This window comes from Galeopterus variegatus, unplaced genomic scaffold, assembly GCF_000696425.1.
Source record: "Galeopterus variegatus unplaced genomic scaffold, G_variegatus-3.0.2 Scaffold9759, whole genome shotgun sequence".
NCBI lineage: Eukaryota > Metazoa > Chordata > Mammalia > Dermoptera > Cynocephalidae > Galeopterus > Galeopterus variegatus.
This window is the reverse complement of record NW_007735870.1, coordinates 26,727-53,297: the sequence shown is the minus strand read 5'-3', so window position 1 is coordinate 53,297 and position 26,571 is coordinate 26,727. Positions and strand designations below refer to the sequence as shown.

The 26,571-nt window shown below is 42.9% G+C and overlaps 1 protein-coding gene across 1 annotated transcript in view; it reads right to left on the bottom strand.

Moving 5' to 3' along the window:
• Positions 1 to 26,571, bottom strand: part of LOC103609557 (sodium/potassium/calcium exchanger 2-like) — a gene marked incomplete at its 3' end in the record, with an annotated part of 51,454 nt that overhangs the window by 2,754 nt on the left and 22,129 nt on the right. Inside the window, exons 3-4 of the mRNA XM_008593863.1 lie at positions 20,021 to 20,071; positions 509 to 607 (exon numbers count right to left, since the gene is read on the bottom strand). Of these exons, the coding sequence (XP_008592085.1) occupies positions 509 to 607; positions 20,021 to 20,071 (150 nt within the window). The remainder of the gene's footprint in view (positions 1 to 508; positions 608 to 20,020; positions 20,072 to 26,571) is intronic.

Genomic DNA, 26,571 nt, shown 5'->3' with positions numbered 1-26,571 from the left:
TGAATTCTTAAGAAAGGAGAGGCAGCATCATCTCGAAGAGTCTCTGCCACCCAGTTTGGAGTGGCCAAGTGATAATTTAGTGGGTGTGCCATAAGCAATGCCATGGGTATAAAATCTGGTTATCAGGCAAGAATTACAGAAGGGGGACCGTCACCTTTGGTTAAGTGTGTGTGTGTGTGTGTGTGTGTGCGCGCGCGTGTGCATCTGCTCTTTATGTGGAATCCATGAAATAAAGTGATTTTCTACTCTTGCATGGAGATGCCTGGTTCAGAGCTGGTTTTATTTCAGGCTCCTCATAGAATCATTTCACTGTCCTTGGACTTCCCCTAGAGTTACTGGTGACATCCTGTGTCTATTCATGCCCTGTACCCACTCGGGGAAGGAGGACGTATTTCCTGCCACCCAGGAGAGGGCTGAGCTGGAGGGTTCCGTGTCTGCACTGAGTCCTGCCGCTCTGCCCCCTCCCTGCCCCCCAGGCAAGGCAGGGATGCGAGTCTCCCTGACTCACCCACGTGATTGGCAGCCCCGTTCTGCCTGTCGTTCTCATCCACCTGGCATTTCTTCTTGGCGATCTTGTGGAGAATTGAAGCCTTTTCTCGGAACCTCCCTGAAGCAAGAGAAAGTGGCGGGAGAAAGACCGAGTAAGGAGGAAAGTAAAGAGACAGGCTGGTGGCACGTGGGAAAGCATGGCCAAGCAGGTACCTGGTCCCTCAGTTGAGCTTCACTAGAGCAGTGACCGCCCCCTTCTATCCAACCCAAATGGCCTACAACCTGTGGGAAGGGGACTTTCTTACCTTTGTGGATTCTTCAGCCCAGTTCTCTATTTGAGAGCCTCCAGCTGCTGGACCACAGCTGAAAGGGTTGACTCGAACCTCTTCCCTCCCCTCCCAGTTGCTCACAAAATCCATGGAAGCACCAAGCATCACCGAAATTCCCCCTACTGCTGCGATGCAAAAGAGGTGTAAAGACACCCTGGAGTCACGGCCATTTAACTGGAATTAAATGCTCATCCCACGTCAGCTTTTGACAATGGGCTGGGAAGGAAAGCCAAGCCCAGGGGTCCTTTGATTTGACTTGTTTTCAAACATTTATCATAATTAACGTTGCAGTTTCTAAACGAGTCAAGAACATGCATCACAGCTTCCTAGATCAGCCGAGTCAGCTGCAATTACAGCATCAAGGAGGCAACGGATTCCATTTGGGGATTTAGGGCAAAGAATGATCAACTGAGCACAGCAAGTAATGTCAGTGATGAGACGCTTTGGGAAAGGTGCCAGGAAAAAAATACCATTTTCAAAGTAATCATTTTAAACAGCTGTACCACAAATGTAATGCTTCATTTCTTCTTCATCATTGGCATAATTAATGGGTAAATGCATGCAACAAGCACAGAAAAAAAGCATGCAAAAGTGTAGAGGTTAGGAAAACACAGCACATTTCCTTCTTTTTTAATCTTTGATTTTCCTCCTTGGGAGCATTCTAGGTACAAAAGATTCTCATTTTAAACTGACTGATTGTTGCCTAGATTCAGTATTTTGAGTCAAAACACCACAACCCCTACAATTTTCCCACTAGGCATTTTTTGTTGGCTGTATTCTCTAGCAGCATATTAACAGGGGATCTGATTTTACTTCTCTAGTTAGAACTGAACCAAACCAAACCAAAGTGTTTCTTCTGGAGAATCTCTCCTCCTAGGATGGGGCATTTGATTGGCATCCACTAGCCCTCCCCTCCTCACGGATGGGAGTCATGGTGTGTGGTCATAGTGGTGACTTGTGTGACTGGTTGGGAGTGACAAAACCTGTAAACTAAAGGCAGATCAGTTGACTCCAACGGTGAAGGTGACACAGGATAGAGCCCTTTCTGCTCATAACTGCAATCATCATAAACCCAGACACTTTGCTACAACTGAGGCAACCTCTAGGACACCAGTACGTTAGTCAAGGCAATGAATGTGCACCACAGTATACACTCTCAAAGCAAGTAGGGAGGGAAACATCACACAGGGAAAAGGAGGTCAGTATGTGGCTTGGGCTTCATAGAAATGAGAAAGAAAGATGAGGTGATGGACACGATGTTCATCCTTGAGGGATGGTGAAGGTCACCATTAAGTTCACCATCCTGGACGGTAGTTTGAATTTGGCTGTTTCTATTTAATCTCCAAGGGAAATTCTGAGAAGAAAAGGGGAAGGGAAAGAAAGCGTGGGGACTAGGAAAAGGAGCAGGTAAAAGAGAGCAAGAAAGAATTTAAAAAAGACAACAAGAAGGAATATGAGGAAGGAGCAGGTAGGCAGGGGCTGTGGTGGCCTGGAGGTTGCACAGGTGGCACGGACACAAGGCACTTTCCTGGCTGTCAAATCCAGTCTTGTTTGAGGACGAGATAAACACATAATAAGAGCGATCTTCCACTCTCTGCAGCCTTAAGCCTAAGGAGGGATTGCTTCACGTGCAAGACTACTCCAGGAAGTCCTCCACCACGTGCTTTTCAGACCAGAAGAGAAAGAAGGAGGTTGTGAAACTTTAGTGAAGATGAGGCTTCTACTCATAAGACCGTTTTACTGTGGTCCCAGGGCCACTCTTTGAACTCAGACCATCCTGCAGATCTATGAAATAAAAATGAAGTAAACATTTCCTACTTAAAAAATTATATATAAAATAATAATAAAGCAGGAAAGCAAATAATCCTGCGGAAATAAAACCTGAAATAATAACCCAATCCAAATAATGTCCTAAAGTCATGAATCATGACAGAGAAAATATTCGATAGAAACCAGCTAATCAATATTGTTTGTGGCTGTGGGAATCTTTTCAGAGCTTAGATGTATGCCAGAGAGAAATGATAATAAAAGGGACCCAAAGCATGTAAGGATACAGTCACTTCCTCTGCCAGGAAGCGTCTTTCAGAACAGCATTGGCCACTGTTACTCATGTGCTGCTGTCCCCAAATTCTCCAAAGGAGGGTTGGGAGAACAGGGTAGGAAAAGATTCTAGAACTGGGATTTTCATAGGTTTTCAAACATTTTCAGCTCAGTGAGGTTATCTAGGCTGCATGTTACTACTTTTTCCACTGCGGCAGCCCGGCAGATTTTCTACGCTATTGGAAAATAGGAGGGAGTGGCCTTATTTGTCTTCTCTTGGGGCCCAGCGGTAAGGAGGGGCAGTGCAGGCTGGTTGGGAAGCTGTCTTCACAGACTCAACTTCGTCAATCCCACCTCTCCCTGCCGCCATTCTTGGCTCCACTGTCATGACCTTGCAACCATTCTGCATTCTAAGTGCTGACAACGGCTGCCCCATAGCCTGAAGGGACTTTCCCTTAAAGAGTAGCTTCTAGAAAGGCAGCAGGCGAAGGCCCCCCTTCAGGATTCAGCACACATGGTGCTCCTCGAGGGTTGCGGGGCACAGCCCGACAGAGCCAGGCATGCTCATTCCAGCCCATCGGACACCCCTGACCTGGCCACAGGGTGCCTTTTGAGAAATGCTGTGAAGATGAGGCTAACAGGACAAGTGTGAGCATGAGGTCCCCAGAGCAGAAGCCAGCACAGAACCTATGATTTTCAAAGTGACCCTCTGTGCCTTGAGGGAGGAAGATGTGGCACTTCAGGACCTGTTCAGCCCAAAGTCCCGAGCTGGGAAGAGCAAGCAGGTTTTGTGTGTTAGGGACAGCTCAGTATTGGGGTCAGATGGATGTGACTTAGAGGCAGGAAGATAAAAGCCTCAGGTACAGACCTTGGTGGTAAAGGGATTGCTTAGGTGTTTTAGGCACAGATTCCATGCTGTCACAAGGGGTGGCACAGAGTGACAGATCTAAGAAACAATTGTGTAACTCTGTGCCCAGTGATAAAAAATCAAGATTTTGAGTACTTTTCAAGGTGAGTGAAGGAGGGATTTTTAACATGTTTTATTTAAGGCAACTTTAAAATATATAGTCTTTGTGGTATAAGCTCTTAAAATGTTGTATTTTTATATAGCCACAGTTATATGTATAGTTAAAAATCTCAGAAATAGCAAACTCTGCTCAAATCGTGAGGCACCTACGTCAAACCCAGTACACAATTTTAATATAGTTTAGTTGGTCTGAAATCTGTAAAAGAGTGCCAGCTGAGTGTCCTCAGGGAGTATGTGTTGAGGGGGAGGGAGGGCAGTGTGGAAGGAAAAGATCCAAGCATAAGGGCCTAATGTGAATAAAAACGGATCCTGAAAAACAACCAGCAATCAAAACCCTTGACCGAATCATCCTGACATAGAACAGAAGCGCCACGCTGCATCGCAAAGCAAACTTTGGAGGGTCTGTTCACTCAAAGAAAACAAATTATGCTTCTGTTCACTGTTAATTAATTAAAACAGCCCCTTGGAAATTCCTTCCCGTCTTTCCCACCGAGCCTGTAACAGGCAGGGTTACAAATGGAGCCCTTTGGGATGACAATCAGATTAGCTCCTGGCAGCTACAGAACGTTGTGGGCACCTGCAACAAAGAGGGGGCAAAAGAGAGAGATAGATGCAAAGGGAATGGCACACACACCTCAGTGAACAGACTGTGGTTTGGGAGAAGAAAAGAAAAAATGCAACAGAAGGGGAAACTTGAAAATAGTCTTTTACAATCTATTTTTGTGTTTTCAGTTCTGCCTTTTTTGTCTTTCTTTGAAGTTTATAGCTTGGCAGGTAGCTTAAAAAACAAAAGTGCAGCTGAACTTTCTTCCTGTTTATTCTTTGCCTTTTTTTCTGGAAGCATAGACTCAGGTCAGGCAGCTAGGCCGTCATCACTCTGAGAAGGCTTGCGACAGAGCTGATGTGGCACCAGGGGGTTGTCCTGGGCTCCTCTCTGTATCTCACACCCCTCATGTCATTCATCAGAGGATTCGGTGTCTCTATTTTCAAAATATTTCAGAATCTGACCACTTCTCTCTCCCCAACCCCACACCCCCTCAGGCCAGCCAGCATCAAGTCTCAGAGAAACAATTTTGCTGGTCCGTGTCTGTCCCCTCTACCCTTACCTCTCTGTCCCCCAGGATAGTCTCATCCCAGTGTCCTTAGTGATCAGTAAATCAGATCACACCACTCACTTCTCTGTGCAAAATCCTGCAGTGACTCCCCGGGTCTAACTGAAAGCCAAAGTCCCCATAAGATTCTGTGCAATGAGACGCACCCCGATCGCCTTGACCTGTCCCCTACCCCTCTCCTTGCTCACTCCTCCCCGGGTCTAACTGAAAGCCAAAGTCCCCATAAGATTCTGTGCAATGAGACGCACCCCGACCGCCTTGACCTGTCCCCTACTCCCCTCCTTGCTCACTCTACTCCGCTCCAGCCACGCTGGCCTCCTTGCTGTTTCTTGAAAGCACTGTGCACTCCCCATCTCTGGGCCTTGGCATTGCCTGGTCCCTTCAATCTGGAATATTCTTCCCCCAGAGATCCACAAGGATCTCCCTCTCACCTCCTTCAAGTACTTGTTTGAATGTCACTTTCTCAGTGAGGCTTCTCTGAGCAACCTGTTTAGATGTGCGGTTCTCTCTCCAGCATTTCCCACCCCCAGCTTATTTTCTCTAAAGCAGTTATCATTGTCTAACATATGACATCATGATTACTATTGATTTTTGCTGCTGTCCAGTAGCAGACAGGCTCTGTGAGGGCAGGGATTTTATCAGGTTTGCTCCTTCTGTACCCCTAGCACCCAGTGGGGCTCCGCAAATCCTTGTGTTCATAGTTTCTGGGCAAGTAGATGAGGTCATAACCCGTTAATGTTCTTCCTGTTGGCCAGTGACTCAAAGTAACTCTGTTCAGGCCCTCCCGAGCCCATGGGCCCAGTGGGGCTGGGGGTCCACCCATGGGACCCCAGGATCTTTCTAGAGGTAAAGAGGAGAAAATGAGGTGCACTAGGGGTTTACACTCTGGAGGCGGAAGGCAGAGGGGTACATCAGTTGTCCCCTTTCTGCGCATTTCCAGGACCAGCCAAAAAGGAGGGCGTGGAAAGGAGGCTTTGTGATGAGGAGGTTCGATGAGCATCACAGAGCAAGGCAGGGGAAGCTGGGCTTTGGCTCCTCTTTCTTTACTGGGCTGCTCCTCATTCATCAGGGCCTAACTCAAGGCCCAACTTGACGGCATCTCTACTGATACCCACACCCCTCCTTCCCAAGGGGAAATCCATCATTCCATCATTCTCAAGGCACTTTGATTGAACCTGGCACAGCCCTTATCTCAGCTTGCTGCCCACACCTCTGCTTTCCCCACCAGAGGGCAGTACTCTCTGGGGAACGGACCCTACCTCTGCCATCTTTGTTTCCCTCTGCAAGTGTCTTAGAATGGTGCCTGGCACATCATAAGCATGCACTGGACTGCAATGAAGCCTTTGCTTTGATCAGCTCCTCTGGGAAATCTGAGCTTCCTTTCAAACCAGTTCAAGTCACAAACAAACTTCCATACTGCAAATATGAAATTTGTGCTATGTATAGGGCAGTGTTTGGTTAATAAGATAGATCCAGCTGGTGCCCTTGTAGAATTCATAGCCTGGAGAGGGAAGGAGACTAGCTAGTAACAAGGACTCGAGATTCATGCTCTGATGGTGGAGACCTTCTTGGAGGGTTAGGGAAGCTCAGAGAATAATAGTGAGTTCCTTGGTACAAGATGCTACCTAGAGGAAATGGATCCTCTCCCATTACACAAACTGTCTTCCTGGGGCTGTTTATTCATCTAATAGGGGCTAACTTAATTTTTATTTCTAAAAGTAGAATATTAAAAATAATAATTTCATCTTAAACAAAAAATACCAAGAACATAAAATTTCATTTATCCCTAAATCTGTTTTTGAAATGCAACCACTAAATTATTTTTTCTAATTTTTGTGAAACATAATATAAACCATTTATTATACTACATTGATATTAATGGAAAGAAACCTACTATCGTAATAAAGTATTTTGTAGAGTGTCTTTAGTAAATATTTTGTGAGTGAACCACATAATAGAGATGTTTGACATAATTCAATTGTCATTATATTTATAGACACAATCATAGGACTAGTTTCTGTAATTAATGAGACTTTACATAATTGTATCTTAAGCAGTGGTCAAACCATCACATAATGAAATGAGGCAGCCAGATCTCCTTATCAAGCTTTTCTCTAATAATGTTCTGTAAGAATCACCTTTGTGGCCACACGTAAAGATTGGATCTGTCCAAATGTGAATTGGCTCTGTCATCTCCCCTAACAGTCACCTTATCACTGGAAATATGAGCATGCTTTTGTTAATATTTGGAAATACTTCCAGTGTTTCTCAAAAGCTGGTATCTAAAAGACCGATAGTGTGTCTTTGTCTTTTCTTTATGTTTCCAATTTCTAGTCCCCCACGAACTCCGCCTAATCAGTCATCTCCAATCTTTAGTCGTCCCCTTTCCCCTGGGAATATAATCATGGTCAAGTCTCTCTCAACTTAGGAACTTTTCACTTTCTTGACTTCAGGTTTCCTGCCGGCACTGCTCTCCCTCATCTTCCCTTCACAGCCCAGCTTCTCGAAAGATCCGTCTGTGCCAGTGCCTCTATGTCCACAGGGCTCCTTTGTTCATGTCTTAACTCTGCACCGGGATTCAGCAGCATTACTCCACTGAACCTACCCTCGGTCACTTTCACCTCCTTGTGACCTGAAAGTAGCATCTGGTTTTACTTGCCCTTCTCCGCAAAATCCTCTTTGATTTCAGGAAACCCTAAGAGCTCCCCTTAAATGTTGCTATTCCTCAAGTCTCCCTCCTTGCTCTCTCTCTTCTTCTCTCCTGACATTCTCCCCAAAGGGCTCACTCAACCACTACCTGAATGTTGATGACTCCCAAGTCCAGACCTTCCTATCCAGCAGACTTCTGAACATCTGCACTAGGAAGTTCCTGACAGTTAAACTCAGCATGCCCCAGAGTCCACACACAATCTGTCTTTCAAGGAATCTGCTCTTCTGCTTGTATTTTTTGGGGAGGGGGAGTGCTGGCTGCTGTGAGGATTGGAACCCTTGACCTTAGTGTTATCAACACAACTCTCCACCGATTGAGCTAACTGCTTGTATTTTCCATTGGTGGCTTCCATACTCCCAGTTTTTCTCAGCCATCTTAGAGATCTCTCTCTTCCCAACATCCAATTATTTGCCAAGTCCTTTTGAGTCTACCTTTGAACTCTTTAATTCCAACCTTTCCAGCTGGATGTCTTAATTGGGCTCCCAGTTTTCAACTGCATCTCCTGCATTCCCCCAATTTACCATTCATGTGGCTTGAAATGCTCCATGCTTCTGTTTGCCTTGATCCTTTTTATGACTCTGCTTTAGGCATCTGATCCTTCAGGAAGCTTTCCCTGAGTCCCTTTCCTCTACCTAGTGCCCTGATACCTATCCTATCATAGCAGTTGTCATAGAGCCTCAAGAGGTGTTTTACTGACCCTCTCCTCAACTAGCCTGTGGGGCCCTCCAGACCAGGGATGCTGCCTGTCGTCTTTCTCCCAGTGCTTACTGTCTAGGCTTGTTCTCAGCAAGCGTTTATGCTTATAGCAACATTAACACAATGAAGAAGATGTTAGTGGCTGTGTCAGGGGGAGGTGCTTTGATTGGTTGTTGTATGAAACTCTACTTTGAGTTTACTTTTCTTTGGGGGGAAGACAAAGAAGGAAAGCCCAGAAGCACATTGCAGGAAACTTGCCAGACTCTCTGCTTGGTTAATACTGTGGTTAAGTTTCCAAAGTTTAATAGGGTTTATGGATAATGTTTGTCTGTTTTGATACTCTTTGATAATCAAGTTCAGGCAAAACTGGAATTTTACAAACCAAAAAACCTTCAGTTTTTTTTTCAAGTGTTGATGGGATATTTGTAAAAATTATTATGTCAGACTCTTGTCTGCCTGCATCCTAACCATATTCAGCAGGTATCAGACTGCAGAATATGATATTTTGGGAAAAGGGCCAATTTACTAACCTTGGCTGAGGCTGACACTGCTGGAGGGCTGATGTTCTTTATCATTTTAGGTCACCTGCTGTATTATTTTAGGAAACTCATTTTCTGAATTTCTATCTCATATACACAGATACCAATGGTTCCTACAAAGCAATTCTCAGAGGTGTGTCTGATTCTCACATTTGGAGTTCTGAGCCAGGTAGGGCCTGCCAGATAGAAGCTTTATATGTCTTCCTTTTGCTCCCATCCCTAGAACCCTGTGCGCATGTAAGAGACAAACGAATAAAGAATCATTTTAGTAATAAGGCAGGCCTCAATATTCCAAAACCTGCCGACATTTAACTGAACTGTCTCCTAATGGGTGGAAAAGATAATTTCAGAGTCAGTTTGTCAAAGCCCATATCTTGGGTATGTCTCTCTGCAAACAGGTTGTCACATTAATCTATTCATTTGGGGAGAGTTTTGATTTGTTCATAGCACCTGGAAAAAAGTAGGTGCTCAATAAATATGTGTTGAATAATTATTATGACCTATATGTAAAAAACAGAACCTAACAAAACAGTTCTTTATTGTAATTAGCCAATATATTAACTAATTATTTATCTTGATGTAAAGCAAAAGATTTAAAATTTGGCTAACATCTATTCAGCAGCAGTCACTATTTCGTGCACACATATCATCTCCTGTCACCCGGATTTCATATGTCTACAAATTGTTACTTAATTTGAGTTTGTAGTTTCTATTTTTTTTAATCCTCAACTTTACATTGTAATCTGGTACCTGTGAATCTCATTTGAAAAGCAGGTTTAAAACAGAAGTGCTGGCACATGCTGAGTTCTCAGCTAAAGGCTTAGAGGCTAGAGGCTCATGACTAAAAGAAGATAATTCAGTTCATTTCAGATTTAATAAAAAGAGAAACTTACCATGCTTAATTGAACATGCCAGCCTCCTGGTATAACAGATTCCCATTTTTTTTTTTTTTAAGAGAAAGCTTCAGGTGTGTGGTGGAATTATATTATTAATTTATAACAACAGTATTCAAGTTTGACTCATGAAAGCATCTTAACATTTTCAGCTCTTGGGATGTCAGAAACAGACAAAAAGAAGCATCCACAATTTGCCTTCTGCTGCCATTTAACACCTTCTACATATGCAATGTGGCAAAATCTGCCTTTACTTGCCAAGTCCAATCTTTCTGCTTTTACTGCTGACAGTTCAGATCATGAAAATAAGATGCAATGAAGTTTAAAAAGCTGGATGTATTCTAATTAGAAGAATTCCTTGGTTCTGGTTTTCAGGAAGACTGTGGCTTTACCCATACAGTTGGTTTGGTCTTTCTCACAGACCCGATGGTTACTAGCTGGTTAGTCTGGTTATGTGCACTGACTAGGCTGCTGTCTTCCCAAGATCCAGCCCCAGGAAGACACTTGTAAGAATACATCTCTGAATCAATAATGTGGTTAATAACTACTGAGTTCAGTACATTTGCATTATGGGTAAGGCCAACCTTACAGAGAACACCTGTTAACGTGCCCCGAAAAATCCTCTGGTTATGGAAGGTTGGACTGAATGAGTTAAACCATAATCTTGGAATGAATGAAACATAATATGATATTGGAAATGGTGTCTGTGCACAATAGGAGGTCCCTGCTTTGGTAACTGGAAGGTAGAAAGTTAACTTGCAGTGCGCTTCTCAGACTTTCTGTTGGGATATCAATGGTCTTGAGGTAAGAAGGGCACATGCTGTGGCAAAAATTGGATATTCTGTGTAGGAAGAACAGCCTGTTATTTAATGTAGAGAGGACAAATACTTCGATCAGAACCACACTCTGGCTTTAACTCAACTTTGGTAAAAATTCAGGTTTCTAAAACAAGTAAATTAGAAGGTAGTTATATTACAAAGGCTAATCTGCTTTGTAATGAAGTCAGTTTGAATCTCTCTTGAAAGGGCTTATTTAAATTTGCTGGTTGAGGCTCTTTCACTGTTAGTGGGAGCATAAATTGGTGCAATCCTTTTGGAGGGCAATTTGACAATATATTTCAAAATTTGAAATGTGTATACTCTTTGATCTAGCATTTCTATTTCTATTTCTAGGAAATTATTTTATTATTATTATTTTTATTTTAACTTCTCAATATACATTGTAGTTGATTTTCGTGTCCCTTTACCTGTTTCTCCCCCCCCCTCCATTACATCATAACTGTTCACTTGTCTTAAGTTCAAGGAATTGTTGTGATTGTTGTGTTTTCTTCCTCCCCCCACTTTGTTTGTGTGTTTGTTTATTTATTTATTTTTAGCTCCCACAAATAAGTGAGAACATGTGATATTTCTCTTTCTGTGCCTGACTTGTTTCACTTAATATAATTCTCTCTAGGTCCATCCATGTTGTTGCAAATGTCAGTACTTCATTCTTTTTTTATAGCAGAGTAGTATTCCATTGTGTAGATGTACCACATTTTCCTTATCCACTCATGTGTTTGTTTATTTATTTATTTTTAGCTCCCACAAATAAGTGAGAACATGTGATATTTCTCTTTCTGTGCCTGACTTGTTTCACTTAATATAATTCTCTCTAGGTCCATCCATGTTGTTGCAAATGTCAGTACTTCATTCTTTTTTTATAGCAGAGTAGTATTCCATTGTGTAGATGTACCACATTTTCCTTATCCACTCATCTGATGATGGACATTTAGGCTGGTTCCAAATCTTGGCTATTGTAAATAGTGCTGCAATAAACATGGGAGTACAGGTATCCGTTTGGCATGATGATTTCCATTCCTCTGGGTATATTCCCAGCAGTGGAATAGCTGGGTCATATGGTAGATTATCTGTAATTGTTTGAGGAAACTCCATACCATTTTCCATAAAGGTTGCACCATTTTGCAGTCCCATTAACAGTGTATGAGTGTTCCTTTTTCTCTGCAACCTCGTCAGCATTTATCATTCACAGTCTTTTGGATATTAGCCATCCTAACTGGAATGAGATGGTATCTCATAGTGGTTTTGATTTGCATTTCCCGAATACTGAGTGATGTTGAGCATTTTTTCATGTGTCTGTTGGCCCTTCCTATATCTGCCTTTGAGAAATGCCTATTTAGCTCTAGGAAATTATTTTATATGCATATATGTTCTACTCAGTAGAGTTTGCTATATGGGCACAAAGGAGGCTTATGTAGCATTGTTGGAGTAACTAGATGAATAAACAAAAATGGAAATACCCTAAATGTTCATCAATGGGGGACTGATTGAACTCACCATGGAACAGCCATGCAGTGGAATACAGTTAAAAAGAATGAGGAAAGTCTAAATATGCTGATATGGAAAAGTGTCCAAATAATTAATGAACAAAAGCCAGGTTAGAACAGTGTACAGAAGAAAGAGAATATGTTAAAAACTGACAAACGTGGTTATTTATAAAGAATGAATACAATTTGGGGCAGGAGGGAGACTCACTTATTGTCTTTCCTTATATAGTGCTTGCTTTTTACCTCCGTGCAAACATAATGTTTTTATATTAGAAAAGCATAGTTAAAATTAATTTGTGATTTGAAATTTCTACTGTGGTAAAAGTTTGGATTCATGACCAAAAGGGAATATATATATTTTTTCTTTCTTTTGCAGGTCTGTTCCACAGGAACTATCTAGTGTTCTATATCTAACCATATTAATAGAGAGTTTGGCTATGAACTGGATCAAATAATACACGAGCCTTTTATTTCAGCTGCTGTGGCCCAGGAATCTACCTACCACCATCTGGGTGGCAGCATAATCAAAATTCAAGATCAAGTTTTCAGAAGGTTTAAGTAGACTGCAAACTAGTGCCTGCCATCACACTTAATAAAAGGCGCCAGGACAGAATCTTGGACATGGGACTGGAAGGAGCATCAAGGTATCCAATGCCTGAGCACATTTCTGATGAGGCTTCCCTGGCTTCTCCAGAGAAAGAGGACTCCCTCCCTTCTGAGGAAGCCCAGTCCACCTGTGGACATTTCTGTAGGAAAGCTCTTCCTGTGCTGGGCTGAACTCTCTCTCCCAGAATTGAGGAGAGGTGACCGGCTTCCCCACCCATGACACCATTTCCAGCTGGACTTGAGGGAGTCTGCAAAGCTCCACTCTCCTGGCCAGACAACACTACTTTACCACTGCTCATGAGACCACTTCCAAGAAGGAGGCTATAGGATGAACTTCTAAAAGCTTGTTACGTTGTTCCCTAACTCCGTGCTGCGTCCTTGCTCACCTCAGCAGAGCTCCCAGGCCACCCATCAACCATCCAGACCCTCATCTCCAGGTGGCTCTGAACAGCCCTGATCTGACTCAATCTCCCACCTCTGCCACCAGTAAATCTTTGATATCCTTAACTTCTTCTCTGAATATTCTTTTTGCTTTCTTGTTCCAACTGACACTTGACTGTTTCCTGAAGGCCCCTTTTCTCCTATTGTCCTTGAAAGTGGCAGCTGCTCGCCCCTCCAAACACCCCATATGCCACACCACCTTTTCACTACGTCTAGACCATTTCTCCTCCGTCCTTGGAAACACAAGCCAGGAGCTTCTTCACCTCTACCCCAACTGACTTCCTAGCCTCCTTCCCTTCATTTATGGAGACTTTAGAACCTAGCTTACTGTTTTTCTCTCTACAATTAGTCCTGTCACCATCCATTATAATATGACATAGGTGAGCCCTGTGACACTTGGCTCCTTCCTGCCTTCACCTGTTCACTTTTGGCTTCCTTCCCTCCAGCTCACCACATCTACCTGCTCCTGCTGTTAGTCCCTAGACCTTGTCACTAGCAATAACTGCACCACTTCCAAAGTCCTTATTTGAAGCATCTCATTTTCTGTCCATCACTCCTTTTTGTATTTCTACTGCAATTCTTTGATCTCATTGGTCCATTCATGGATGGGCTCGTCTTTTCACGGCCCTCCTTTAGAACCTGTTCTTTACTTGGCTTCTGGGACACTATTGTCTCCTGGTTCTCACCTCACTCCAGTCTCCTTTACTGGGCCTCCATCTCCTTCCCAGACTCTAAGTTTTGGAGTCCCCAAGGCTGAGTCCTTTGCCTTTCTTCCATATTGATTAGCCAGTATTGTCATCCAGGTCTGTAGCTTTAAATACCACTTACATTTTATGACTCCCAAATTTACACCTACAGCCCTGCCTGACATCTCTCCCAAGCTCCATGCCCACCACTTTCTCACCGTGTTCATTTGGATGTCTCACGGGCATCTCAAACTCATCAGGAGCTCCCTATATCCCTCACATAGCTTCTCTATCCCCAGTCTTCCCCATCAACAGACAGGGATCTGAAAGTGAGATTTCCCTGTTGTGAGAGAATGCAAGTCTGCAAGTTGCCTATCCAGTATCTATTCCCTTTTCATTTTTTAAGGGCATAATGCCTAAATTATTGGGGACAGTAATTCACTCAGGTTAACAAACTACATTTCTAGGCTGCCTTGAAACTAGATGCAGCCATGTGACTGAATTTTGGGCAATATTTACTGAGAGAGTCTTCAGGGAAGGCTCCTTAAAAAGAAGACAAAACATCTGGGCAAAATAATTAGACTCTTCCTCCTTACTGGAATGTGGATGTAATGGCTGGAGCTCCAGCAGCAACCACGTTGGACCATGTGGTACCCTTGAAGTTGAAAATCATATACTAGGGTGGTGAAGCAGAAGGAGGGAAGGAGCCTGGGTCTTGGATTATTGTGGAGCTGCCAGATCTGCCATGTACTGTCTGCTTCTGGACATCTTGTATTTGAGAGAAAAATAAACTTCCATCTGATTTAAGCCACTTTTTATCTGGATTTTCTTCAATATATAGCAAAAACTACCCTGCTTAATACATGAGCATATATAACACAGTCTCATCCATTCAAGCAAAGATTAAATTGTACTGTGAAGGCCACACAGACCAAGGATTTGTTTTAGAACTACGTTTTTAGAGGACACATCTTGGGCGATGGAAAACACTGCTGAATGGTATTCCCAAATTCAATTTATCTTTGAAAAAGAACTGGACTGTTTCACTGCAACTAAGAACATCAAATGACTGGCTAGACTATGTGACCTTTAGGTGCTTTTGTTTCTTTGAAATAATGGGGGTTTTCAAAACTCAGCCACATGCCTACTTTAGGATCTCATGATTCATGTAAGACATTATTAATTTCTCAGCTTGGTAAAGGGGCTCTTGGTTGCCATGAAACAGTAGGCTTAATTTCATTAAGGAAAAGGTCATTATAATATTTGCCTTTGATATCACAACTTTTTCTGTTTTTTTTCCTTATACGAATGAACAAAAATTGACTTTTAAAATACTGTAGTTGAGGCATTGAATTTAGGGCAATACATGCAAGCAGCTCTCTCCACACATCACTTCTTTGCAAGATATTAGTCAGGATGTCTTTCTACCTACCTTTCTATCTGCAGACATACATCTATAAACTGTTTATCGCCAAAGAGCAAAAATTACTAGTTCTGTATACTGCCGTTGGTGGAAAGTCCTCTTCTCCTTTTAATTCATCTGTTCTATCACACAAACTTGTTTTCTTTTGAACTTTCTCCACTTTCATTTGGAGTAATTTTAGGAAGGAAGCCAAGTTCAGTTTATTAAGAACTTTTTAGAGTGAGAATGGTATGAAATTGGGATATCTGCAGATGAGAAATCTATGGATTACTAACTTTAAGTAAAAATTGGAGATTTCCAAGCATATGCATCACTTTTTGAGGAGACAAGGGGATGGCTGCCCAAGTGGGGGCAACTGAGGTCACTGAAAGACCACCTCCAGAGTCATTTGTGTCCCCAGAAAATTAGCAAGTTAGTCCCTGGGAGGAGTGAAGCTCACTAATCTATCAGGTCTAGTAAAGTGTCTTGTACAGAGCAGGTGCTCAGTTATTATCAAGTGAACACATTAGCTGGCAAGACAGGTTGTCATCTTGGGATGCAGGTATCAGGCAGTGGAGACAGTGCCTACTAGGTGCAGTGCTCTGGGCTTTATAGATTCTGCCTGGCCTCATTTCTCAAGGCTGAGCAAGACACCTTCCACTGGGAACTCCTAGCACCCGGGGTCCACCCATCCCGCTCCTGCTCTCTCCGCCTGTCTCTCCCACTAGGTTGTGAGTTCTTTAGGAGGTCTGTCTCTACTCTCCAACTGCCCCCAGTCTAACGCCTGGTGCATACTAGGTGTTGATCAATGAATGAGTTAGGGAATGAATGAATGAAAAAGTGGATAAAATTCTGATCCTTTTGGGGTGGGAGAGGAGGTTGGCTCCAGTTCAGGTTCTAGGGCACCTGAATGCTGAGGGAGAAAGCATAGGGCTTTGAGGGCAAAGATAAACTCTGAAAATGTTTTGATTTTGTCCAGAGTCTTAGAGTGAGTATTTTATTGTTTGATTAAAATGAACTTTTTATGGTAGTGTTTAAGTGGGGGTAACTTCTTGTCCACTCTGGGATGTCCTCATTCTTAGTCTCCGGTCTCCATCAGGCCTTTCTTCCCACTCCCTGCACTGTAGCTGGTTTGAACGGCCCCTGTTCCTCTTACCCACCTTGTGCAGCAAATGCAGTGGAGCCAAAAGGGCAGGGCTCCGGCATGACACAGTCCTAAGTTCAGGTCCCACGTTACCACTTACTACCTCTGAGTCCCGGAGCAAGTCACTTTGGTTCTCTGAGTCCTAGTTTCCTTGTCTAACAAAATACTCCTTTGAGCCTCTGTTTTCTCATCTGCAGTAAAATCTCCCTTGTGTGATCATTATGAAGATTGAAAGGCATTGCACATATGAAGCCCACAGCACTGCACAGGCCGGTGGGAGGCACCTGGTAAATGCTGGTGTGCCCCCACCCTTTCATCCCTCTCTTGGTTGGTCCCTGCCACCCTCCTTCCCTGATTTACCCCATATTAACTGATCCTTTGGGGCCCATTTCAAAGATCACGTTTTCCACAAAATCCTCCTATTTTCCCCTTGTTGAAAGAAGTCCTTCCTCCCCCTGTTGTCTGTCATCTTCTGAACACTGTGGTACTTACCACTTCCTTCCTGGAGCCTCAGGGATTGCTGTGTGTTATTTCTCTCCCTGGTCTGTGAGTTCCATGGGGGCAAATTACCTGCCTTTTAATCTCATTTCCTCAAAGCACCTAGCATACAGTAGGTGCTTAAAAATAACGAACTGAATATGTGCCGGACACTTCTCTGTATTTAGAAACCATCACTGAATTCCTCTTTGGATATGGGGTGACATGTAGAGTGCATTTTTCCATTTGATCTATCTGGGTGGGGGAAATCAGGCTTCATTACAAGTAGCTGACCTCACACAACATCCAGAGAATGGAAACAGTTATAAATAGTGACTAGTCGCATGGGGCAATCACAATAAAGTCCTGCCCAAGGGCTGGTCACAATTCTAAAACTGTGGAAATGCTGAAATGGAGCAGGTATGTCCCAAAGGCTAGCTGGCCCACAGCTACTGCCCCAAACATCTTTGTCTTTATTACATATCCTTAAATTGTACAATATGGAAGTGGCACAAGTCATAGTCATCATTATTATTTTTTGGTGGGAGGGGAGAGGCCCTTGAGAATTTGAAGATGTCAAGCATGGCTGTTGCCAGGTCTGAGGTTACTGAGCTGGCTTTGAGTCATTTAGATGGAATCCCAGAATTAGGCGTTAGCAGACCTGGCTTGTCATGGAGAGAATATGATTAGAGGTGGCTGGAGGGAGCACCCTTGTTCCAAAATTTGCTTTTTACTAGCACCTAAGAGGGATTACTATATGTTTAGAAGACATTTTAATTTCTCAGAAGCTGCTATTCCAGGTGAAGGATTAACTTCAACCAGCATTTGCCCAATGGTCCCACAAGAGGCTCCCTGCAAGAAAGTCTGGGAGATACTGTAAACTCCATTCCTCTTTACGACTTACTCTTTGCTGCAGTGCACGGTAGCATATTGAAGGCTCCAAGAAGTCACAAATAAGCAGAGAAACCTATTTACTTCAGAATCTCTCCCACTTATTTAACTATGAAATCAATCTTGCCTTCTTTTTTCTTTTTTTTTGTCTGGTTGTTGCAAAATATCTAGTGACATCATATGAAACCAGTATTTCATAGAACACACTTCTAAAATGCTGCCTTAGCTACTATTGGCTATCACTGTGATGGAGAATAAACTTTCAGCTAAGAAAGGGACACAAAGGGATGTGCATGGGGGAATGGGATAGTCAGGAGAAGGAGAAAGAATGTTAATGGTGGCCCATGAGGGTCCCCAAACACAATCGGACAGTCTAAGGGCCAGCCATGGATATCATTACAGACATTATTTTGACTTTGTTTTCCTGCTTCGAAAGCCCAGTCATTACCAAGTAATGTCATCATATTTGAAGTAGCATTTTTGCATCTTCATGTGACCTTGAATTGTCTGGTGTAGGGAGGAAAGAGAAAGGGAGCGCTTGGGCAGCAACAGTTTCTCAGATGGATGTGAAAAGAGGATAGAAAGGAGCAGAGTAAGGGGGAAGGTGGACAATTGAGGTAGCAGGGAGACAGAAGGTGCCCTGGCAATGGGAAGTTAAGGGTGGAAGGCGATGGACATGGGATGGAGGAAAGAGAGAAAGTGAATGGTCGTGGCAGGTTGGGTAGATGCTAACAAACCCACCCACCCTAGGCATGAATAAAATAACAGCTGGGACGGGAGCCTTCCTTTAAGGTATGGATTGCTCTTTCTATCCCCTCAGTGGGGGGATACTTATTCCTACAGGGAGTGCTTCTGCTTTGGGCCTCTCACTGGCCAAGGGTTTGCATTTCCCTATGTTGTTGGCAAGGCCCAGTCTGAGATCCTAATAGTGACTTGCTGCTTTAGAAAACATCTCAGTGGTTAATCTAAAACATAGGACTAACCATAGAAAAGGGCCCCAGTGTTGTGCAGAAGCCATAGTGGGGAGGGGCTGAGAAGGGGCTTCCTCTTACCCAGGGCTGTCAGATGTTCCGCTCCTGCATGCAAAGCAACTAGATCTTTGGCAAGCTAAGGCAACTCAGAAATACTGCAAGCTGAACGCAAGTATGCAACACATTTGGGAGTTTCTCTCTCATGTTGAAGGATAAAATTAGCTGGTTCCCCTACTAGGGTACCTTTTGATTGCTTGCCAGTATCAGTGTAAAAGTCATGTAAAAACCCCAAATGTTTTCATAACTTACAAATATGACATATTATTCAAAAGGTAGAGGTACAAGTATACTTCAAAAAGTTCATGGAAAGATTTGTATTATCTTTTAATTCTATTTTTCCATAAACTTTTCCTCTCGTATGTGTAGGGTGAGATGGGGGATAGGGCAATAAGGCAACTTCCTTAACAATAATTCAAAATCTCCAAATTGCTGTTCCATGGAGAACTTAATTCAGAAAAGGGATTCTGCCTGAGATAAGGCTGTGCCTTGAGATGGTCCCTGGAATTCATTCATAAATACATTTTAAAATAAATCTCTACTCAGTGAAAATGGTTGAAATGACATGCCCAACCTCACAGAGCAGGGACCCCAATATAGATCATTCTACTGGCTGGAATGGAGGCTCCAGGTGCTCAGAGTAATGCTCTTGTCTGAGTTAATAGGGACTGTGTGGCCTGAGGACCTGAGCCTATAGCTCTCCACAGTAGAATCAGGTCTCTAGCTCGTTTCGGGTGTAGGAGTTACATCATATCTCTCATTCCTTTGCATAAATCAGAAAATCACCAGAACACACATCCCTCTCTGAAATTAAGGGCATATTAGAAGAGTGTTGGATGGATGTGTTTCTGGATGTGTTGAGAGCATGTGGAGGAAATATGCTGGCCCAGTGGGTGTTGACTTGTGCTTATACTGCTGACACCATTTCTTTGAGTGTGTTACACAATTGAGATGGTTTGGACGGTTTGAATGGAATAACGTGATTACCCATGGTATCGCACGTCTCCACTTCCAAATAAACACAATGGCAAAAACTAGACAAAAATGAAAAACAATAATAAATCACACAATGTCACTGAAGTCATGCAATGAAACAAAAAAAGATTTTTAAAAATGGGCAAGCAACAGACACCATAAATGAAAAAAAAAAAAAAAGCCAATGCATACAATTCTAAAATCATTCTTACCTTCTTCAGTCATTGTGTCATAATATTTTAGTTTTCCATATGATCCAAGTTCTACAACATCACAGTAAAAGACACAAAGATAAGGAACGAGCTATAATTCAAGAACTTTGTTTTTACACATTCTTAATTAATCAGATTCAGAGTTATACTGTCAAATTCCGTAATCGTAACTATATGGAGATGTGCAAACATGGGCCATGTGGCAGACAGCTTTCTCGGCCCATTTTCAGAAATCACTTAAAATATATTATTCTTCTGGGGGTAGGATGTGTCCTGCATTACAGAAGAGGACACGGTTATTTTAACATCTGATGAAACAGAATGCTTGGCAAAGAATACTTCACCCCAGCCTAGCCCTAGAGTTTTGATAGAGGTGACACTCCAAGAGAAAGGGACTGAACAAAGATAATGTCCCGACCCATGGAAGGAAGCTTGTGGACACTGGGATTCCTTGCCATGGAACAGCAGTCCCAGAAGTTCATTTCACAGCTTTTCTCCAACAGAATCACTTCCTAGAGAATAAGAGAATTTTCTAGAATTTTTTCCTGGAAAAATCCAAAATGAAAAACCAGGTTCTAAACTCCCCTTTCCCTTCTCATCTCATATTTCAGCCAGAAAGCACTGATGTGTGCAGCCTGCTGGGAAGAGCTGCTAAAAGGGCAGAGTGCTCTGGGAGGCATATTGCCAAGGAAGACCACCTGCTCAGACAGGTGACAGCAGCCCCACTCCCAGACCATCACCTGCTGCTGTGTAAACAGCAGGGGGAGGGGAAGGACTGGCAGCCCCTCCTCTGGGTGCAGATGGAAACCACTGGCAGAAAGTGAGCTGTTTTGAATCAGCTGGTGGCAGTGGCAGTGGTGGGGGGTGGAGGAGGTGGGGATGCACTGTTTCTGTTTTCTTCAGTTTCAACATAGAAACTTTTATTCTTGTTCATCTAAAAATTCCAGATTGTTTAAAGCATTGAGAGCAGGTTAAAAATATTTTTCCTGGTCATAACCACACTTTCCCAATAAACTTCAAGAAATTAATTAGACTCAAGAGATATTCTTGTAATTCTGCATAATGTTTTCATGGCCCATTAACTTGGGCAGCCACTGGAAATCCATGTGTGAATCAATTTATAATTGATGGGGTTGTGTGCACCATGAAGGATCTAGCTTAAATGCAATAATAAATATTCTCGTATTTTTATTTATATTATATCTTCTATATATATACTTTTCCCACATGCCTAAAATTTTACCTAAAACTATTTTAATACACCAATACAAAATTTTGTCTTGGGGAGAAAAAATCACCTCATGTTTATGTTTTTGCAAAATCCTGCCTATTCTGGCTTTTGTTAGATATATTACAAAAGATGCAGGCACTTCAACAACAAGAAAAAAATTTCATGCCTTCTGGGGATTGCCTTTAGTGAAATATATTTTTTCGTGGTATTTTAAGTACAGTAGTCTATTATGCATATGACATTGCACAAGTTTGGAATTCTTAAGTGATCTAAGTACCTTTATAAATATTAAGCACATGTTCATAGTGGCTTCACACATAATATATGTGTTTGTGTGTGTGTAATCTTGCAGTAAGTTGATGGATTATATCAGCCAACTAATTTTTTTGTAACCTCTCTTCCTTCCTGGAGGTAAAGCAGGGGAATAAAGCAGCTGGCATCCTCTATAATTTTCTCAGAAGACAGAGTGTGGGTGGCTCTGTGTTTGCAAAGTTGGGTGTTAAACATATTTTACACAGTGAGATACACCGCTGCATTTTTATGGATGTGTCTGTTTAGATGTGAACCTCTCTGTATGCACACACCTGTTTTCATGTATCAGTCCCAAACTGTCAAGCATCTGCTTGTGGCAGATGATGCTATTCTTAACCTCATCTCTTGTGGAACCAGCTATAAATATATAAATACAATCATATTGTTTAATTATCACTTTATTTTTACATAGTTGGAATTGTTCACGTCTGACAAAACTCACACATTCTTGCCACTTGGGGCAATGTGTAGATTGTTTCTTAGCTGCTTCCTCAGAGGTTGCGTGGGACAGAGGGACAAGAAGTGGACAGAAAATACCAAAGATGAGGCTGGCGATGGTGGAAGAGAAGGAACAAGAGAGGCGAGAAGCTGAATAACAACAAGGGATGTGGCAGCTCCAACACGGTTAGGGAGGAGCGGAAGAGACACCACCTGCCCAAGTGAAGGGAACCATGTTGGCAGCTCACTAAGGAGAAGGCAGAAAAGAATGGAGAAGGAAGCCAGCCTGTTAGAACACAGTCTTTGCCACTGATAGAGAGGGTGAACTCAGCAGCCACACCCGGCGGGAGGTGGGCAGCATCTCCAAGAGCCAGGTGGCCCTCTTCCCTGAACCAGGGCCTCAGGAGGTGCAGGGAGAGGCACATGATATGCGATTAGGACACACATGCACGCATAAGCCAGAGCTCATCACACACCTGGCTGGTGTCCTACGGCCCATGGACGCCTCACGGAAAGTGGCCTCAGCCACTATTGACAGCCTGGGGTCAGGCCTAGCCTGACGGAGGGCCTGGGAGGAAGGAATGAACTCACCTGCTTGGGACATGGCTTCCAATCAGCCCTCCCCACAGGGAACAACCAAGGCACCATAAACACAACTGCATTGGGATTCACACCAGGCCTCATGCTAGCTGAGCTTCTTTGGGACAGGAGGGAGGAAGTGAGGAGGAAGTATCAACTGAGTGAGAGCAGCCAGGGTTGGAAGAGTGATGTGTCGTCACCTGTGCATGTAATTCTGGGTACCAACTGGTGCCTCTTCTCTGTAACATTTTTCTAAGAACGCCACTTAGCCTGAGAAGAAAATTCCAGAACCTAGTAGTTGGTGTTTGCAATGTAATCTGGTCATGACTGCTCCCCATCATGGACCACACTTGCTTTCATGCCACTTGGATAGCTAGGGCCACAGGCGTCCAAACTCCTAGATCTCTAGGGAATTTAAACTCTATCATTCCTCTGTTCACTTCCTTCCAATCTTGCTAGCAATCTCACCATCTTGCTTTAAGGTACCTCTGAGTTCTTGCCCATACTTCGCAATTGACAAAGTCAAGGTAAGGAAGGGCCTGTCTTCAGTCTCAGAGAGTCTGTGCATAGGAACTAGTACACTGGGCTCCCAATTTCCTCTTCTCTTCTCTTTTTTTTTTTTTTCCCTTTTTGTCTTTTTTACTGACTGGTAACGGGATCACAACCCTCGGTGTCGCGCCCGTACCAGGGACTGGCAACGGGATCACAACCTTCGGTGTTGTGTCCGCACCGCGCTCAGCCAGTGAGTGGGAACCGGTCTCCACATGGGATCCGAACCCTCGGCGGGAGCGCCGCCGTGCTCCCAAGTGGCGCACTCTCCAGTGCGCCACCGGGCCGGCCCTCCTCTTCTCTTGAGAAGTACATGGACACGGATTTTTCCTCTCAGCATTACCTTTCTCAGTGTTACTTTTGAGGTCTTTGGCATTCTCAACACTTTTCCTGCAAATCCCTGAGATGGGACCAGCAGAAAAATAACTTCTCACATTCGAGGCCTCCAAACTATGATATATGAAACAGAAAGTCAATAGAAGCATCTCTGCTGAGTTCATTTCATTAGAATGAAAAATAGAGGTAGAGAAATCAATGAGAACAGGCATTTATTGTTTAAATATTAGCTGATGGGAAAAATAATCATTAACTTGTTCATTTTTTTCAATCTAAGAGCTAGCTTTATTTTTGGTATTGGTTTAATCTGTGTGTGAAGACCTAAAAGTTAAGGCTTTATCAATACAGACTGTAGTTTTTGGTAGAGTCATCTAATGCCTATCAAGGAGGTATGTATGTATACTGGATTGCAGCACACCCTTGGAAGGATGATTTTCAGTACTGCATGAGAGTTAAGAAAATGGGCTTTGATGTTGGGGTTTAGGTTTGGACCCAAGATCTGCCACTTATTAGCTGTGCGACTTTGAGAAAGTTGTTTCACCTCTCTGAGTCTTAGTGTTCTTAGCTGTAAAGAGGCATAACAATTGTATTCATCCCATATGGTAGTGGTGAAGGGTAAATGAGATAATGGCAAACACTAAGCAACCAATAATGGGAAGCTATCATTATTGCACGCACCATGAGGAGAAGTGAAAGAGAATCTATGGAACATGGAACAAGGCATCTAGAGAACTTGGTGTCTTACACAGCCTGTTAAAAAAAATTCAGCATGATTTATAGAAGTTTAAAATAGGTATTTGTTGTTCAGCAACAAAAGATATTCTGCCATGCCGGGACCAGTATTTAGAAAAGACCTCTTTGCTAGTCCTGCTCTTCTACTCTCAGACCTATGGGGAATCAAAATATGGACCCCAACTATGGGAGAAGGATGTGAAAAGTGGACCCTTCTGTTATCTGACTGCCAGAGTTCCAGCTGGGAACCTAGAACTTTCCCTGCAAATATTTGCACACCAGCCTGTCTCTCAGACTAGGCAGTCTGTATGTTGCAGGCAGGGACCCTATTCTCTTCAGATCCCTCTCAGCAGAACCCAGAGCTGTGCTTTTCTCACCTCACACTCTGTCCTCACATTTCTTGAATAAAGTATACACATGCACAGCTCCCAAATGACAGCGAGGTTCAGGATGCTTTGGTTTGTTGAACCTGGATCTGCTGAGGTCGGGGAGGCTTGCACTGATGTCTAATGCTTCTCTGCTGTTGACACTACAACGTCATTACCAAGGTTGAGAGTGCTTCTCAGTGAGACAGACCGGACAGCTGACTCAAAGCTTGGCTCTACTACTAAGGAGCTGGATGACCCTCTCTGAGCCTTAGTCTCTTCTGTAAAATGGGGACATGAGCAATAAATACCTATTCTTAGGAGGGATTTTGGAAGATCAGATGAGGCATATTTATAAATCACTTTACACTGGGGTGGCACAAACATCTTTAATAATTGGTACCCCTCTTCATCATCTGCCAAAGATCCACCATGAAAACCTAACTCACCTCAGCACATGTAATTAAATCCTATTCAAACTCTAATTGAGTCTATAGGGCGTCATCAATCTATACTTGACATGTGCAAGTCAACAAAACCCCTACGCTGCTTCTTCCCTTAAACACAGGAAGAATGTCAAAAGAAAAACTTTCGGTCTAATAAAGGCTGCTTTGTGAAGTAGCAATTCTGTTATATGGACAGTGATCTGCTTTTTTTTTTCCCTTTTGTCTTTTTTCATGTCCGGCAACGGATCGCAACCCTCAGTGTTGCGCCCGTACCGGACCGGGACCGGCAACGGGATCGCAACCCTCGGTGTCGCGCCCGTACCTCGCTCAGCCAGTGAGCGGGAATCAGTCTGTATGTGGGATCCGAACCCTCGGCGGGAGCGCCGCCTCGCTCCCAAGCGGCACACTGTAGCAGTGCGCCACCGGGCCAGCCCAGTGATCTGCTTTTTAACCCTAGAATTATTTAGCCAGTGTTTCAGGAATTCTCAATTATGCTGATTGCAAGTTTACGTGGTAAGGGAAACTCAGTATTAAGCTATAAAGATGGCTATATCAACTCTTAAAATGTGTAGAGTCAGGCTCCAAATCAGTCTTGCTTCAGAACAGGACACGGCATCTGCCCCTTGCTTGCTTGTGGTATTCTTCACTAGACCTGCATTTTAGAATTGCCCAGAGGCTGCCAGAGTGAATGTAATTCCTTCCACTTTCAGAGAAAGATAGCTTATATTAATACTGCTGAGTGATTCATAAACATATCAGCAAATGGCATAAACCCATTTTTTCCTCTGTCTTAGTGTCTGAAGATGTTCAACAGTTTTCTATGTACAGTCAGGCAGCCTGCTAAAATGCTTCTGTTCAGTTCTGTATATTTGAGAACAGCAGTGTGTTCTCTGATGGCTGCCTGCAGTGGCACCTTGTGTGAAAAATAAGAGTTATTGCCATTAAAAAAACCCCAAAAACAAACAAAAAAAACCCCTTCCAGAATCATATTTTGCGCTATTAACATTTTAGACTGAAGGTGAAGGTTTTTTAATATATATAAACCTGTGAATTTATTTTTATCATTGGATAAAAATGTTTGTTGTGAAGTTTCGTAAATGGGTGGTATGAAAGCTGAATATTTGTAATTTTCCATCCCACGCCCTACAAACACAGCACTTATATTTGTAGAACTGTACAATTTTTAAGTTTCTTGCAGAGTATCTGGGTTATAATGGTACCATTACCTTTTTTCTTGTCTCCATGCATGGACAATTTTCATCAAAATAAACATGAATTATGAGTTAACTGATATCATCTAATTCAGCCCAATTTTAAGCTTTTTGTTTGATTTCACCTAAAAAAAACTAACAAAAAAACTGTATGGACTACCAAAATTAGTGGCTTTCCATTAAAAGGCCTTCTTTGTCCTTATTCTTGTATATCAAATGTTCATATCAATGCAACTAATTTTTTTTTAAACAATAACAAAAAGACCGTAAGGGATGGAGGTTAAATGAGGAAAAAGCACAAATCGTTACTTCTTACTCAAGTCAGAAGGAAAGGAATATTTTAACCTTCAGA